At 36.7% G+C, this 17747-nt stretch overlaps 1 protein-coding gene across 1 annotated transcript in view; it reads right to left on the reverse strand.

The window, feature by feature from the left end:
• Positions 1–13031: 13031 nt before the first annotated feature.
• Abcb7 (ATP binding cassette subfamily B member 7) overlaps positions 13032–17747 on the reverse strand; it is a 120832-nt gene continuing 116116 nt past the window's right edge. Inside the window, exon 16 of the mRNA XM_052170676.1 lies at positions 13032–16442. Coding sequence (XP_052026636.1) covers positions 16227–16442 — 216 coding nt within the window. The 3' untranslated portion in view covers positions 13032–16226. The remainder of the gene's footprint in view (positions 16443–17747) is intronic.

Raw genomic sequence — 17747 nt, forward strand, 5'->3', positions numbered from 1 at the left:
GGATGGTAATGCTGGCAATCTTTGTTAGAATAAGCACATTTTAGGAAGCAAGGGCTAGGTTTGCTCCATTTATTAACAGCTTTCTCCTAAGGACTACCAATAGATTCTGAGAGAACTTACACTCTCCATTTCCTGGGCGAAGCGGGCTAAAGTATATATCTGTTCTATTTGCCTTTGCTACCTAAAGGGGGAAATAGGGGAATTGAAAGTACTTGAAAGTGTATTTTGTAAACAAAGTCTTACTGGAATCCAGTAACGTTCATTTCTGTACTGTTTATATAGCTGCATTTGCACTACAAAGGTAAAGTCAATTAATTGTGAAACAGACTAGCTAGTCAGTAAGTTTCAATATGATCTGTTCTTCCTGTCTAGGAAAAGTTTGTTGACTAAGCTCATATTTCTTCCTATTGTGATATTCGATATAAGTATGAAAATATTAGTTACATACTTTACAACTGCATTCTGTGCATACAATTTCAGTTTCTAATTTATGCAATAGCTCTCCTTTATGAGTAACTTGGCTTTGCTCTTCATTTTTCAAGAGCACAGTCAAAGGCTACCATCTCTGGAGATTTTCTATTGCTTCTTTTAGGAATTATAACAATAATTACATTATTCCCCTCTTTCATTTTCTCCATCCAAACTCTCCCATATAGTCTGTATCATCTTACACTGATTTTTTTTTTTTTTTGCTTGTTGTTTTGAGACAGGGTTTTGTTATGTGACTCAGGCTAGTCACAAACTATGTGTTCAAATTGGCCTTGAATTCACAATCCTTTTGTGTTACCTTCCAAATTTCTGTGAAGACAAGTATGTATAATAATACTCTGATACAATGTAGCCCAAGATATCTTCACACTAGCTGTCATTCTGTCTCACGTTCCTGAAACCTGGGATCACAGCCTTAAAGAGGATCTTACCAAAGATGACCGACCACTCAGAGTATAGCCATCTGAAAGTCTATTCCAGCCAGCTGGGACTATGCCCAAGTGTTCAGGAATCTAGGTGTGACCCCACGTGTCCAGAACAAGAATTTTTAAGGGCAGAGAGCATCCAAGCATCTTGCTCTGCAGCTTCAGGGGGAAGTTTTGCTAAGCAGGTAGATTTGAAACAAATAGTTTAACCAAGGCTAAGGTTAGTTAGTGGACCGGTTAGCTGTAGGGGGCTCCGCACAAACAAGTAGTTTTAACAAAGGGAAAGATAAGATAACTAGGACATCCTGACCTTTGGTTCCTAGAATAGAGTTGGGTAATTTTCCATAAGATTCTCCAACTAGGAGATCAAAGCCTAGTTAAACCTAGAAATGACCTCTGCAAGACTACAAAATGGAGGAAGCTTTACATTGTCTTTGCCTTGTCAATAGCACCACCATACCCATTCATATGATGATTGTAAGCATTGTAAATGAACCTTATAAAGGATCATCTAGAGACTATTATGATTAAAATAAGAAGAAAAAAACCTATTTGGGGACTTCAATTTCTTATTTCAATGGCGTGACTTTGAAAAAGAAATTCTCACAATATATTACAGTATCAGTATATATACAAAACACATTTTGTATAATGAACAACATACAGCATGGTCCATTGCCAGTAAGCCGTCATATGTGTTAGCCGTAATCTCTCCATTTGTCCACAACACACTCTAACCCAAATCGCAGCCAGATCTGTATATTGTAAAATTTCAGAAAAATACAGTATGTGGGCTTTTGTGCCCAGTTTCTCCTTCCTTCTTTTCTACTTTCCTTTTGTTTTCCAGAACCAGCATTTCAGCAAGAGTACACAGCGGACTACCGTTGAGAGTGCTGGGGCTTTGAGCAGCTGTGGGTGGGGAATAAGGAAGTTTCTCCATTCCAAGAGGATGGGAAGAGTGATGGTGATGAGCTGGGAGTTTACCAGACCTTACATTCTTTATGAACTCTACAAGATGAGTTTGTATATGAGTCAATTTTTAAAAAAAAGTATTTCTAAAAACTTGTACTTACATTAGAAAAGATCACAGAACCGACATCTAAGTACTACAGTTGCTAGGCCAAGAAGTATTGAGGAACAAAATTACCCATTTCTAATTTTTTTTCAAAACAATCGATATCTTTAAAGTGCACTTATGTTGCTTTCCATTAGCAAAATCCATAAAGAAACCTAGCAGCCTAACCTTCCCTCAGTACCAGAGACCTTGAGCCACAAGTGGCCCTGCCAGATGACAGTGGCCATGGTTTGAGCTTGGCACAGCTGGAGAACAGAATGCTGAAACACAACAAAAGAGGGAAATGTCTTTGATTTCAACTGTCATATTAACTAAAAGAATCAAAAACGGATGGAAGTATGCAGCTCTGCCAGCTAGGCAGGGCAAAACAGGGGACACGGGTGACTGTGGAGGCTGACTCCACGAATGCTGGGAAGTGGACCTGTTTGGAAAGCTGTGTTTCAATGGTGATTAATTTCTTTGAGTTAGTGTGTTTACAAGGTTAATCAGTGCTATGTTATGTAGTCGCAATCCACTCTTTTTCTATAATCAAATAATTATATGTAGGGTTGTATCATAACTGCATTTAATTTTTTGAGATTGTTTAACGAAGCAATTGCACTTGTGTGTGCCCACCAGCAGCGTATAAAGGTTCCAATTTGTTCATATTCTTGCCAGTATTCTCATTATCTGCTTTTTGATGACAGCCAGCCTAGTGAGCCGAAAGTGGCAACTCACCATTTTTTTTATTTGCATTTTCATAATGGTTAATAATGCTGGACATCTTTTCATGGGCTTCTTGTCGATTTACATAGCTCCTTTAGAACATTTGTATTCAGTTCTTCCTATTTTTATTGGGTCGGATCCTGGTTTGCTTTCTATTTCTGTAAAGAACACCATAACCAAAAACAACTTGAAGAGGGAAAGGTTTCTTTCACTTCCACTTCCCTATCAGTTCATAGCAGGGGGAACTCTAGGTAGAAACTGGGCCAATCTAGGTTGCTGGGCCCTCCCACATCAATCATTAACAAAGAAAAAGCCCTCCAGACTTCCTTCTGGCAATCTGATGGAAACATTTTCCAATGGAGGTTCCTCTACCCAGATAATTCTTGTGTAAAGCTGTCAAAACAAACTATAACCAGGACATGTGACTTTTTAGAATTCTAATGTAATTTACACATCATTTATGTTTCTAGGGCTGTCATTTTCCATTCTTAACAGTGTCATTTAAAGCACAAAAGTTAATTTGTAGGGCTGCAGACATAACTCAGCCAATAAGATACTTGGTTTATGAGAATGCTGACCTGAGTTCAACTCTCCAAATCCGTTTTTTAAATTTTATTTATTTATTTTTTTGGTTTTTTTCAAGACAGGGTTTCTCTGTGCAGTCCTGGCTGTCCTGGAACCCACTCTGTAGACCAGGCTGGCCTTGAACTCAGAAATTCGGCTGTGTCTGCCTCCCAAGTGCCTAACTGATGTTTTAAAAAGTCACAGTTTTGTTGTTTTTGTTGCTGTTGAAGACCACCCTTATTCCATAGTGATCTGATAGGAGGCATGGAATTAGTTCAATCGTCTTATATCTGTTGAGGTCTGTTTTCTGAAAAATGGGGTACAGAGCTAAACAAAGAATTTTCACCTGAGGAACTTAGAATGGCTGAGAAGCACCTAAAGAAGTGTTCAACCTCCTTAGTCATCAGGGAAATGCAAATCAAAACAACCCTGAGATTTCACCTCACACCAGTCAGAATGGTTAAGATTAAAAACTCAGGAGACAGCAGGTGTTGGTGAGAATGTGGAGAAAGAGGAACACTCCTCCACTGCTGGTGGGATTGCAAGCTGGTAACCACTCTGGAAATCAGTCTGGTGGTTCCTCAGAAAACTGGCCATGACACTTCTGGAGGACCCTTCTATACCACTCCTGGGCATATACCCAGAGGATTCCCCAGCATATAATAAGGACACATGCTCCACTATGTTCATAGAAGCCCTATTTATAATAGCCAGAAGCTGGAAAGAACCCAGATGTTCCTCAACAGAGGAATGGATACAGAAAATATGGTATATTTACACAATGGAGTACTATTCAGCCATTAGAAACAATGAATTCATGAAATTCTTAGACAAATGGATGGAATTGGAGAACATCCTGTCTCAAAAGATCAATCATGGTATGCACTCACTGATAAGTGGATATTAGCCTAGAATCTTAGAATACCCAAGACACAATTCACATATCAAATGATGTCCAAGAAGAAGGAAAGAGTGGCCCTTGGTTCTGGAAAAAATCAGTGCAGCAGTGTAGGGGAATACCAGGACAGGGAAGTGGGAAGGGGTGGATTGGGGAACAGAGGGAGGGAAGAGGGCTTATGGGACTTTCAGGGAGGGGGGAACTGGGAAAGGGAAAATCACTTGAAATGTAAATAAAGAGTATATCGAATAAAAAAAGTCACAATTGGTGGTATCCTCTTGCAATCCCAAATCTTGTAGGTGGAGACTCAAAGGTCTCTGGGGTTCACTGGCTAGCCAGATGGAGCCGACTCAGTAAGTTCTGAGCTAACAAGAGACTTTGTTCCAAATTAAAAATGCGGATAGTTTAGGAACAACATTCGAAGTTATCCATGACTACCACATGCACTTGCATACACATGTGCACTCCTCCATCCCACACACACATCAATTTTTCTTTTTTATAAATTTTACTTCTTGTATCATATCCACAAATCCATTCCTTAACCCAAGGAATGGGTCACAAATATCTACTCAAGCATTTTCTCCAGGAATTTGAGGTTTTGGCATTTACATTTTAGTTTCTTAGCTGTGCTGATATTGATATTTTCATACATCGAGTGGACTTCACTTTCATTAATTTGCATGCAAATATACAGTTGTCTTTGCATTCTTTGTTGAAGAGCCATGTTTTTCCTTATTGGATGATCATGACAATTACTTCACAAATCAATTCACAATTAATATGAGGGGTTATTTTTACTGTAAATTCTATTACAGCAATGTATATTTATAGCTACATGATGATGCCATATTTTGGCAAGTTTTGCAACTAGGAAGTGAGGATTCTCCAACTTGGTATTCATTCCCCAAATGCTGTAACTATACTATTCAGGAAAATATTTAATAGAAACAGTTAAATAGAAATAAACAGTCTTGTCCCACTCCTGACTTAGGAACTAAGAATTTGGCTTTTCTCCATAAAGCAAGATGTACCACCTGAGTTTGCTCAGCAGGTAAAGGCACTTGTCATGCAAACCTGACAACCTGAGTTTAATCTGAGTTAATTTGTAGGGCTGGAGAGGTAACTAGAGCATATGTAAAAGTGGAAGACTAGAACTGACCACACAAAGTTGTCCTCTGACGTGTCATGTATGGCCTCTGCTCTCACCATAAGCACATGCTCAATACCAATAAACAAACAAACAAAGAAACCCAGGCTCTGCCCTCACCATGAACACATGCTCAATACCAATCAATCAATCAATCAATCAATAACCCAAGGCTGGAGAGATAGCTCTGCAGTTAAAAGCACATGCTCTTCCAGAGGACCAGAGTTCATTTTTCAGCACTCACATCCGACAACTGCCAACTGGCTGCCATTCTTGCTCCAGGGGATCTAAAACCCTCTTCTGGCCTCCGTGAACACTCGCACAAGTGGCGCACAGATACTCCTAGGTAAGAAAAATACATCTTAAAAAGTCTTTATGTTTTTATGACCTTTATCTTGTTAAAACATTTTTCTTCTATGCCTAGTTTATCAAGCATTGTTTTCATGAAAAGGTGCTGCGTTTATTATTTTTTTCTGATTATCAAAGTGACCATATTAATTTGGCCATTTATTCTATTAGCATAATTTTTACAATGATTTTTATTTGCTAGATTACTTTGAGATCTGAGATAAACCCCACTAGGCATATTGTACAATCTTTTTGGAAATGTTGTAGGATTTTGCTATGGTTTGAATTTGCAATGTTCCCCAAAGGCTCCTGTTTTCAAATGCTTGTTACCTAGCTGGTGGTGTTATTTTGGGAAACTGTGGAACCTTTAGGAAGTGGGGACTAGCTAGCAAGTCACTAGAAGGCAGCCTTTGAAAGTTATATCCTGGTCTGTAGTCTAGACCTGGAGTTCTGTTCTGCTATGAACAGCTTTGCACTTCTTCCTCCTCCTGTTGTTGTTGTTTTTAAATCTGCACTTACTATTGTTAGAGGTACTATTTTCTGTGTGTTGTCTTTAGTTGTGTGTCAGAATAACAATGAACTGTGAGGCGTTTCATCATTTGTAGTTGGGGCAAGTATTTGAAGTATTGGCATTAGTTAACTGGTATTAGTTAATTCAATTAGTTAATTCATAAAAATGTAACATTTTCTTTTCTTTCCTTAGCTTATAAGGAACTACATAAAGCAATCTATATCAGTCTTTTGTTGGAGTGAAAATAAAGCTGTCTTAGAATAATGGGCTATTAATGGTATCTCAGACCCACAGGAACAAATGGAGAGAACCATACATCTCACATAACAAGTTAGTGTCACAAGCCTATCTATACCTTCCTCGCTGCTTTTTTTTTTAAATAGTGATTACATTGTCCTGATTTTTGAGAATAATAATAATATAAAATGAGAGCATATAAAGGAGCAATAGAGGAATGTGATTTATTTTTTCTTCTTTAAATGTTTGGTGGAATTCAGTGATGTAATTGCCTAGGCCTTGTTTGTCTTAGTGAGTAATTTCCATTACTTATTTGTTATAGTTTTTTTAATTTGTTATTTGTTACAGTGGGGATTCCTTCTTTCATCAGTTTTGATGGGGGTTGAGTCTTTCTTCATTTATTATTTCTATTTTATATCTTCTGATTTACATCTTCTCATTTCTTCCCCTCAATCCTGACTCTGGCAAGTAGTTTTATTCATTGCTTTTCATTTACATTTTACATGTGAGAATGTACATTATTTTTATTTGTCACTGGTATATTTAAGTAAACATACTGTTGTTCTCTAACTTTACTCATGTTATGGCAAATGGCAGAACATAAATATATATAATGAAGTTTAGAAAAACATGATTTTATTGCTTCTTTACTCAGTTTCTGTTGTTCTTTTTTGCTGTAATATTTGTCAATTCATTTATGATAACTTATTTTGTTATAGTTTAAGAGGAAAGTTTAGATTATGCTTTCAAAATTAAAAAAATATACAGACATCAAAAATGATGAACTTCCCTGGACCAAGGCCTCTCACTGTGTTTGATCATTTTCACTACTCCTGGAGTATTTTCTAAATTCTCTCTCTCTCTCTCTCTCTCTCTCTCTCTCTCTCTCTCTCTCTCTCTCTCTCTCTCTGGCCTATAAATACATTGTTAATTTCAGTATATTTCAGAAATCTTCAAGTTTCTCTGTAATGATGGTTTCTTTTTCTTTCTTTCTTTCTTTCTTTCTTTTTTTTTTTTTTTTTTTTTTTTTTTTTTTGATTTGGTTTTTCGAGACAGGGTTTCTCTGTGTGGCCCTGGCTGTCCTGGAACTCACTCTGTAGACCAGGCTGGCCTTGAACTCAGAAATCCACCTGCCTCTGCCTCCCAAGTGCTGGGATTACAGGGGTGCGCCACCACTGCCCAGCTCTGTAATGATGGTTTCTAATTTCATTCTTATTGTATGTTTTCAATTATTTTAAATTTACTGAAGGTTGTTTTACGTCTACCACATGTGCACAAAAAGATGGAATATATTGGTCTGGGGTAGGATCAGTTAGCTGATACAATGTTCAAATCACAAAATCACTACTTCAAGTCACTGTTATAAAGTATACTGTCTGATATTAGGGTAACACTCCAATTTTTATGGTTAATATTTACATGGAACGCTGTCCCTATCCTTTTACTTTAACCCATTTACAGATGACATACAGTAGGACCTTGATATTTCAAACCAATTGACAATCTCTACCTTTTGTTTTTATATTGTTGAATATAGTTGAATATATTGAATATATTGTTGAATACAGTTATCTGATATCAACAGTTGTTGAGGGAACATTTATCCTTTTGATTTTTCTATATGCTTCCTCCTTTAAAAGAAAGACTCCTCTTCCTCATATAGAATTCTTTAGTAATTCATAACTATTGTCTAGTATATCACTTTTCCTTTTAATGGTGTTTTAAGTATATGCTTAGAATTATTTTCTTGGTTTTATTCTAGGACTTCCAATATACAGTATAACTTAAGAGAATACACTTCATAATTACACTATGTAGTCCAAATGAAATAAAGCACATTCCTCTATTGCTTCTTTATACACTCCCATTTTTATATTATTGTTATTGTCAAAAAATCAGGACAATATAATGACTATTTAAAAAAAAGCAGCGAGGAAGGTATAGATAGGCTTGTGATACTAACTTGTTATGTGAGGTGTATGGTTCTCTCCGTTTGTTCCTGTGGGTCTGAAATACCATTAATAGCCCATTATTCTGTTTTTTTTTTTCTTCGAGACAGGCTTTCTCTGTGTAGCCCTGGCTGTCCTGGAACTCACTCTGTAGACCAGGCTGACCTCGAACTCAGAAATCTGCCTGCCTCTGCCTCCCAGAGTGTTGGGATTACAGGCGTACGCCCCCACTGCCCGGCTTAATAGCCCATTATTCTAAGACAGCTTTATTTTCACTCCAACAAAACAATGGTATAGATTGTTTTATGTCGTTCCTTGTAAGCTAAGGAAAGAAAAGGGAATGTTATATTTTATGTTATACGTATAAATGTTATAGAAAGTATTAATGTTATTCTTGTTATACTGTCTTAAGAACCCACTAGACTGCTTCTACTGGTAGTGTTTTTCTCCTGTAGATTTGAATTACTTCCTGGGTTGCTTTTTTTTGACCTGCAAATGTTCATTTGTATTTCTTGCAGGTTTACTGACAGTGTATTTTAATGTAAGGTGTCTGGAACTCCCTTGATTTTATCTTCAATTTAAAATGACAGCTTGAGGTAAAATTACAAGTAACATTTTGTCTTTTTCTTCTTTGAAAATTCCATGCAAATATGCAATGCATTTACTTTCCTCCTCCAATTCCCACCAGACCCTTCTAATCAACACATCCCCCTCCCAACTTCATGTCTTTTTTCTTTATAGCCCACTGAGTCCAATTAACACTCCTCATATACACATAGATACAGAGTCATTCATAGAAGCATGAGTAACAACACACCAGTAGTCTCACTCCCCAATAAAATTGGTCTTCCTACCCCATTAGCCATTAATTAGCAATAGTTCCCTGATTAGAGTGGGGCCTTGGGATCCCCTCCGGTATTCTTATGGGAATTTGGACTGGCTTGATCTTGTGAAGGTAACCACAGTTGATATGAGTTTAAAAGCAATGGTCTTATCTCGAACTGCACAGCACTTCTCATCTTCCAGCTTACTTTCTTTCCAAACCCTTTTCCACAATGCTTTTAGAGCCTTGTGTGTGTGTGTGTGTGTGTGTGCATGCGTGCACATGTGTAGGGGTGGTGGTAGTGAAGTTGTTTTGTTATATATATTATATAAACGGGATATATATATACATATATGTATATATATATATCCCATTTAAAGCTGAGCACTCAGTCACTTATTCTCAGTATTTTGGCTAGTTATGAGTCTTTTTTATCAATAACTGATCACTGTCAAAAGACGTTTTTACTGACCAAGGTTAAAACACAAATATCTAGAAGGCAGTTTGACAGAATATTCATTCAGCAAAGCAGTAATAGTAGGTTCTCCCTGGGAGCTATAACCTCAACTAGACATGGGCATTTGTCCAAGTTTACAGTAACTGACATGAATTTCTTCTTGTGGAATGGGCCTTAAATCTAATTAGAAGGTAATGGAAGTCATACCAGCACTGTACCAGTGGGCACATCTGGCTGGAATATAATATTTTCGAATGAAACATTATTTCAGCAAGTTGAATGTCACTACTTTGTCTTCTGGATTTCTTGCACCTGGTCAACTGTGAGAAATCTGGGATTCCTTTGTATGTGATGATGATCGCCCCACTACGGCAGTACTTAATATTATGTTCTCCATATTTGGATTACATTCTCTTGTTTTCTTTTGTGCCTTACAACATTCTTCTTGTAACCTGGCTATTTTAGACAGATTCCTATGGCAATTATAGAAACAAATGTTCTCCTTGATTTGTAATTTTCCCAATCTCTAAGTTGACTGCTCCCAGGAAGGCTTTCCTTCTTTCATTTTTGCTCAATATTCTGGCTACTCTTTTTTTCTGCCAGCTCCTCCTAATTCAGCAGATCTCAACTTATGTATTAACATCATTTACAGGGGTCTCCTAAGAACATGGGGAAATAGACATTTACATTATGATTCATAACAGTAGCAAAATTACAATTAGGAAGTAGCTATGAAATAGTTTAATAATTGGATCACCACACCATAAGAGTCACAGCATTAAAAAGGTTGAGCCAATGTCCTAATTGATGTGTTCCAAGGCCTTTTGACAATGTCTTTACTAAAAGAGTTCTCCATGCTTTCAAATGAAGTCAGTTACCCTCAGATTGATCTATTACCTAATCACATACATTTCTCCTTGATCAGAAATTCTACAATACTGAATTGCACTGGAGTAGAGCCAATTTTGAGTGAAATTTCTACCTATGAGTAAGTTGGAGAAGAAAAATTAGCATCTCATTGTCCTCACACACGGAATATAGCTTCTACTTAACCGTGGTTTAAATGTATACTTCCAAGTGTCATGTGTTGAAAAAAGTTCATGTTAATGGCATTTGGTGATAGGATCCCAGGAAGGTAAAATGAGGTCATGACAGTGTGATGCCCATGATGGTACCATTGTTTTTGTAAGAGACATGACTAGCATGCATCTTCTCTCTCCCTGTGTATCTTCTACCATGTTATGACACAGCTTTCGTCAGATGGCGATGAGATCTTGGCATCATATTATTAGCATCACAGCCAAATAAAATTCAAATCTTTATAGCTCACTTGCTCTTGTTTTGCCATAGTAGCAGAAAATGGGCTAAGACACACACAGAGGAAAAAGGCAGGATATAGATTTTAAAAAATACAGGTAGCTCTGATGACAGAAGAAAACTGCAGCCTCAAGTAGGGAACTGAGAGATGAGGTCCTGGGTACCCCCACTATCTTCATGTCTTTCCCACACCTGCTCAGAGCAGAATGCTCAGGGTAGAGCTTCCAGCACAGAGCATATGGAATATAGCATTTCTTAAAGGCCATGGTCTCTTGCTGTTCTTAAGATTAGACTGTCTTAAATGTTTCTCCATTTCCTATATGTCCTTAGGGCATTTCAGAAGCTTTCAATAGACTATTTTTCTCTTTCAAGCAATTAAAATATAGATTTATATTTTTAAAGTATGTGCATGCAAAGTTTGTGTGGGTATGTGCACATGAGTAGGTGCCTTCAGAGGCCAGAAGATGGTGTTGTATTCTTGGAAGTAGAGTTACAAGAGTTGAACTGCCCAATGTAGGTGCTAGGAACTTTCTTGGGTCCTCTGTAAGAGCAGATATGTGTTCTTAACCACTGAGCAATCTCTCCAGCCCCTAAAAGAAGTTGTATTTTGGCTAATGTCATTCCTGTTGGGTTCTGGGAACTTCTTGGGACTTTCTAGTGGTTACCCTCAGTTCCCCATCCTATTCATACATCTCAAAAATTTTAACCCAGAATTGCTCTTGTCAAAAGGAAATGCAGGGACAAAGAGTAGAGCAGAGAATGAAGGAAAGGCCATCCAGAGACTTCCCCACCTGGGGATCCAGCCCATATACAGACACCAAACCCAGACACTATTGTGGATGCCAAGAAGTGCTTGCTGACAGGAGCCTGATATAGCTGTCCTGTGAGAGGTTCTGCCAGTGCCTGACAAATACAGATGCAGAAGCATGTAGCCAACTTTCGGACTGAGCATAGGGGCCCCAATGAAGGAGTTAGGGGAAGAACTGAAGGAGCTGAAGGGGTTTTGCAACCCCATAGGAAAGGCAATATTGACCAACCAGACCCCCTAAAGCTCTCAAGGACTAAATCATCAACCAAAGAGTACACATGGAGGGACCCATGGCTCCAGCTGGATATGTAGCAGAGGATGGCCTTGTCAGACATAAATGGGAGGACAGGTCCTTCTCCTTGGTCCTGTGAAGGCTTGATGCCCCAGTGCACGGGAATGATAGGGTGGTGAGGGGGGAGTGGGTGGGTGGGTAGGAGAGCACCCTCATAGAAGCAGGGAGACGGGACAGGGGATAGGTTTGTGGATGAGAACCTCGGAAGGGGGGGGGGATAACATTTGAAATGTAAATAAATAAAATAACCAATAAACAAATCTACAAAAAAGTAGGTATATTGTTGCTTTGCTGGTGAGCAGGTCTGTAGAGCTCCTTCTCCATTCTCAATGCTGACCCCCTACTTATTTTCTGAGTGGAAATGTGGTACAGCACACGAATTGACTCTCAGGAACTGGGGTTTTCATCCAGTGTACCAGTTTCTCTTGAAGTTCAGCTTCCTCATTTATACAATGAGAAAAAATGTATTAAATGACCTTTCAACTCTATGGTTTTATGAAATAGAAACAGAAAGGCACCAGTGAACATTTTACTGTAGCTATATGAGAACATGAAATATGGAAACAATCTGTATTTTTTTAAAGTTCCAATCTGTTTTTAATTAAAACACAGTTCATTTCCAATTCTACCTAGGTAATCAAAATTCAGGCAAGACATTTCTCTACCCCAAGCTTTCCTTCCTAATCAACTAAGAAACTGGGGACAAGTAAGAAACTAGGGACCTTTCACTGGTTGGCTATCAAAAAGTATGACAGCTTAAGGCGAAATAAAACCACTATAATTTGCCACCATTTTACCTACATAATGAACTCTGCAAATGTTTACTTTGCTTAGGAAAAATGTCAAGTTTTCACCTTTTGTATAAAGCTGCAAGGCCATATTCCCAGAGTGCTAGTAATTACCTGTACTTATTCCAAATGTATAAGGGACAAAACATCAGCTTCCCTGAACATTGCAGACAAGTCATTTCCATCAGACACTCATTTCTAGGCACAAAGACATCATGTTTATTCAGTAATGATTATCTGCATAGGTTGCTATAAACAAGAGAATTGTGGTAAGGTAAATGCTTGGCTGAGATGTTTTGTCTTGATCAGCTTGATCCAGAGTGCTTCACTCAATGTTATGATTTAGCATACAATTTACATTCCAAATCAATACACTCAGAAAGGGGAAAAGAAAGAATTTTTCTATAATTAAAAAGAAACTATAATTACAAACATATTTAAACACTTTAAACTGCTAATTCACAACAGAATACCCTGTAATAAGTTACAAGATGAGGAAATTAGCAATCTATACTGGCAAAGCTTGCTACTTGGTGATGTATTCAGCAAGTAGGAAGGATAGGACCAGGATGACAGTAGGGAAAGGGTTTAGAAACAAGGAATCACACAGTTTAAATGCCTGGCCTTTAGAGCAAAACAAGCTTTAAAAAACAACCATCCACTCAAACTGAGATCTGTCAACATAGAGGGGAAAGACAAAATGTTTCTCTTAAACTATATAAAAGACACAAATCCCTGTAGAGGAAAAGTTAATGCATATCTTGAGCTTGTCCATGTCTAGATGCAAAGGTCTCCCTGATCACAAAGCCCATATGCACACCAAGACAGTACTATCTTAAGAACAATCAGGAAGGCATCTGACTCCATTTTTATGAACCTAAATTACCTTGGGTTCAAGGTAATTTTTGTAAACTGGGATTCCCTTAAAAAGTAAATATTTTAATATTCAAAATAAAGAGATGTGAGAAATGAACGCCATCTTCTTTTTTTTCAGAGCTCAAATTTGAAAACTCTAGCTTATTTCTCCCAATAGATTTTAAAAACATTGCTGTAACACTAATGTTTTAAAATTTTATACACATTATCCTTTTGTATAATAATGTAATGTTGTGATTTAAAATTGGTATATTATAATTAAATACCATTTTCTTGGCATTTCCTATAACTGAATCATCCCAGGAAGCTTTTCTTTTATCTTTATCTATTATTTCCCTCTATAGAAGTACCTAAGATCATATAGTTTTTAAAATGTTGTCTTTAAGACTTAGTTATGGCCTCTGCACTAACTGTCTTTTTTAGATAATTTAAGTTTTGTTAGCTGATAATAGGCTAATGACTACAGTGGCCTAGGGACCATCTGCACTCATATGAAAAAAAAGAGTTTCAAAATCTTAGTGGGTAAATTGTCCTTACCCTAAAAATATTCCTACTTCCCTGGAGTAAAATGTTCCCCATATCACAAAATAACTTGCTTTAAACACTGCTGTGTACATACATGTCAAGAACAATTCTTCCTAATTACTATTACACACTGCTTGTCTGTGTAACTGAGTTTATTCCATCAACATCAGTGTAAGTATAGAAATTAACACAGAAGCAAGACTTATATAAATTGAACCACATCTCCTGTAATGGAACTGATCTATTTAAAGGATGTACTCCCTCTCCCTGTGAGAACAGCACTGATACCTATGTCTTGAAAGTAAGAAATAACAACAAAACAAACCAAAGCTAGTTTCCAGTCCAGAGCACACTGAGGTATTACCTTCAACTTTAAAGACAAGATCCCACATAACTTACTTCACTATCAAAGACTCACTGAAATACTGGCCTCAGTTTATCAAACTATTGTAATATAATTGAAGGTATTTATTAACTAAAACTAATTTACAAATCAAAAAATATTAATACTCCCATACTAAGTTATCACTTTAAACACATTAAAACCATAATGTAATAAGCAGTTTAGGACCTTTCCTGAGAAATAAAACCACATTATAAATGATTATGTGGCAATTCATGAGATACACATGTGTTTTGAACAAATTTAATTCATATTGAATCAAGAGAAGAACTTTTTTTTTTGTTCAGCTTTAAGAGACAGGGTCTTCCTATATTGCCCAGGCTAGCCTCAAATTCCTGACTTCAATTTCCTGATGAGGCTCCAGGTGCATACTACCATGTCTAGCTTAAGAGAACTTTTTAAGTGAAATGAGTATCTTGGTTTAGCAATTATTTCTAATAGGTAAAATGATTTTCTATTTTTTCTCAGTAAAACTTGAATATATCATTTAGTCTCTTTTTTACATTAGACTTAACAGACTTCATTAAATTATGAACAAGAAAAAGCCTTATAATAAACATAGCAATTCTGAAGTGTCAATATAGATTAAGATACCTTGTCATCTAAACAATATTGTATATATGGAATCCTTTTCTATTTACCAAATGTTTTAAATTGTTTTTAAGTGGACACCGACTTATATACATGTATGAGTACGTACACAGACAAACACATGTGTGGAGGTACAGCATCCTTTTTACTTATGTCTCTGTATAACTTCAGATAGCAAAAGCAGTGCACTTAAGTTGGAAATAGGAAAGGCTATTAACTCCCTAAATTTTTGGGATCATCTGCAGTATAATAACTCTCAAATGACATCAAGGTTTATGAGACTTTAAAGAAAAATTAATTTTCATCAAAAAAAATTTTGTAGTAAAAATAAAATAAAATATTAATCACTAGATAAGAGCAGCAGTGGTGATTAAAGATAACGTGAGGTTTTTTTTCCTCCAAAAAGGGCACAATAAAAACTGTAATTATACGTATTTAAAAGTAAAATGCCCAAAGTATAAATATAGTTCATTTTTGGTAAATTTTAACTCATGTGTTTTCAAACTAATTTTCAGATTGACAAGGAAATATAACTGGAGGGAAGGAAAGAGGAGAAAAAAACTATACTTCTCTTTTTATTCCTGTTTAATTTTAAGAGGAAAAAAATGTTTTCCCTACAACTTGTCAGCATTAAGGAGGTTTATAAAGACTACTTAAATTCAGAAACACTCTAATTCATCTGGTTATTGATATCAAATGGATGTCAGACTTCAAACACAGTTGTAAGGTAAAATCAAAAAGGTAACAAAAAATATGTACTGCGCACACTTGGGGCAGTAACAAGAAAATAATTTGGGGATAATTATAGATGTCACATTCAAAAGATGGTGAAAGACATAAAAATCAAACCCTCCTTTAAATAAATCATTTAATAGGATTAAAGGAATGGGAATGTATAATTTGTGTTTTTGTGAACTGGTTTTACTTCAGTGCAAATGCATATTTCAAAACCAAACAAGACAACAAAAAGAAAGATGAGAAAACATCTGTGTTCCTTAGCAGGAGCAATTCCCACAGCCTTTCACACTGTTGACAATTTCTTCTTGGAGCTTCTTTCTTTCTTCCTCTTTGGACAGACTCTCTTTTTTTGCATCCCATCCGAGGCTATCATGGTTCTGTACACGGCTGCTCTGTGTATGCCACATCTCTGAATAGATACTGTTAGAATTAGCAAGCAGACCATAGTGGGTACCACGTTCAGCTACCTTCCCCTAAAAAGAAAACACAAGGTAAATGTGGACCAAGGTCAGGTAACTAGCATAATATCTAAAACTATACAGTAATTTGTGAGGAAATATTTGAAAGACCTGTATTCATTTAAATACTTCTTCTAATTCCTTATCCAGAGCCCCAGTGTGAAAACCTGAGGTAGGAATGCTTCTTCACTGACACACTGCCCAGCCCCTGTAAACAAATGATGAGATTCCCAATAGCACAAACACCACCTTATGGAAAGAAAATGAAGCTTTACAGTTTTATTTTCATTTTGGAAGGCATAAAGAGAAGATTAAAATTCTAAAAAGGTGATATTTTCTGTAATCAGCAAATGTTCAAATCAAAAGCACTGTTATTTATACAGGGATTTAAAGGATTTAAAAACAATATTGTGAAATCCTTGTGAATTTTGAAATAAAATTTAATGAAATAAAGAAAACTTCATGAAAATGAAGTTTATTCTGTCTAGTAGCTCTCTTTGCTAACAATCCCTATTAAAAATAGCATTTCATTAATTTCACATGGGTTCCAAACATGGACCCACAAAAATTTGTTAAACATGAGAGAATTTGTCACTTTCATAGGCATTACCATTGACAGGATTTTTCCACCTCTCAAACCTGAATATCTATGCTCCAAATGCAAGGGCACCCAAATTCATGAAAGAAACTTTACATTGCACCTCACACAATAATTGTGGGTGACTTCAATACCCCACTCTCATCAATGGACAGATCAGGGAAACAGAAACTAAACAGAGAAACAGTGAAACCAACAAAAACTATGAAAGAAATGGATTTAACAGATATCTATAGAACATTTCATCCTGCCAGGCGGTGGTGGCGCACGCACACCTGTAATTCCAGCACTCTGAGAGGCGGAGGCGGAGGCAGAAGCAGGCGGATTTCTGAGTTTGAGGCCAGCTTGGTCTACAGAGTGAGTTCCAGGACAGCCAGGGCTATACAGAGAAACCCTCTCTCAAAAAACCAAATCCAAAAAAAAAAAAAAAAAAAAAGAACATTCCATCCTAAAACAAAAGAATATACCTGAATATACCTTCTTCTTAGCACCTCATAGGACCATCTCCAAAATTGACCATATAATCAGTCACAAAACAGGCCTCAACAGATACAAGAAGATTGAAATAATCCCATGCATCCTATCAGATAATCACAGATTAAGGTTGCTCTTCAATAATATCAAAAACAATAGAAAGCCCACATATATGTGGAAGCTGAATCAATGATAACTTGGTCAAGGAAGAAATAAGGAAAGAAGTCAAAGACTTTTTAGAATTTAAT

The sequence above is a fragment of the Apodemus sylvaticus genome, chromosome X, assembly GCF_947179515.1.
Source record: "Apodemus sylvaticus chromosome X, mApoSyl1.1, whole genome shotgun sequence".
NCBI classification, from domain to species: domain Eukaryota; kingdom Metazoa; phylum Chordata; class Mammalia; order Rodentia; family Muridae; genus Apodemus; species Apodemus sylvaticus.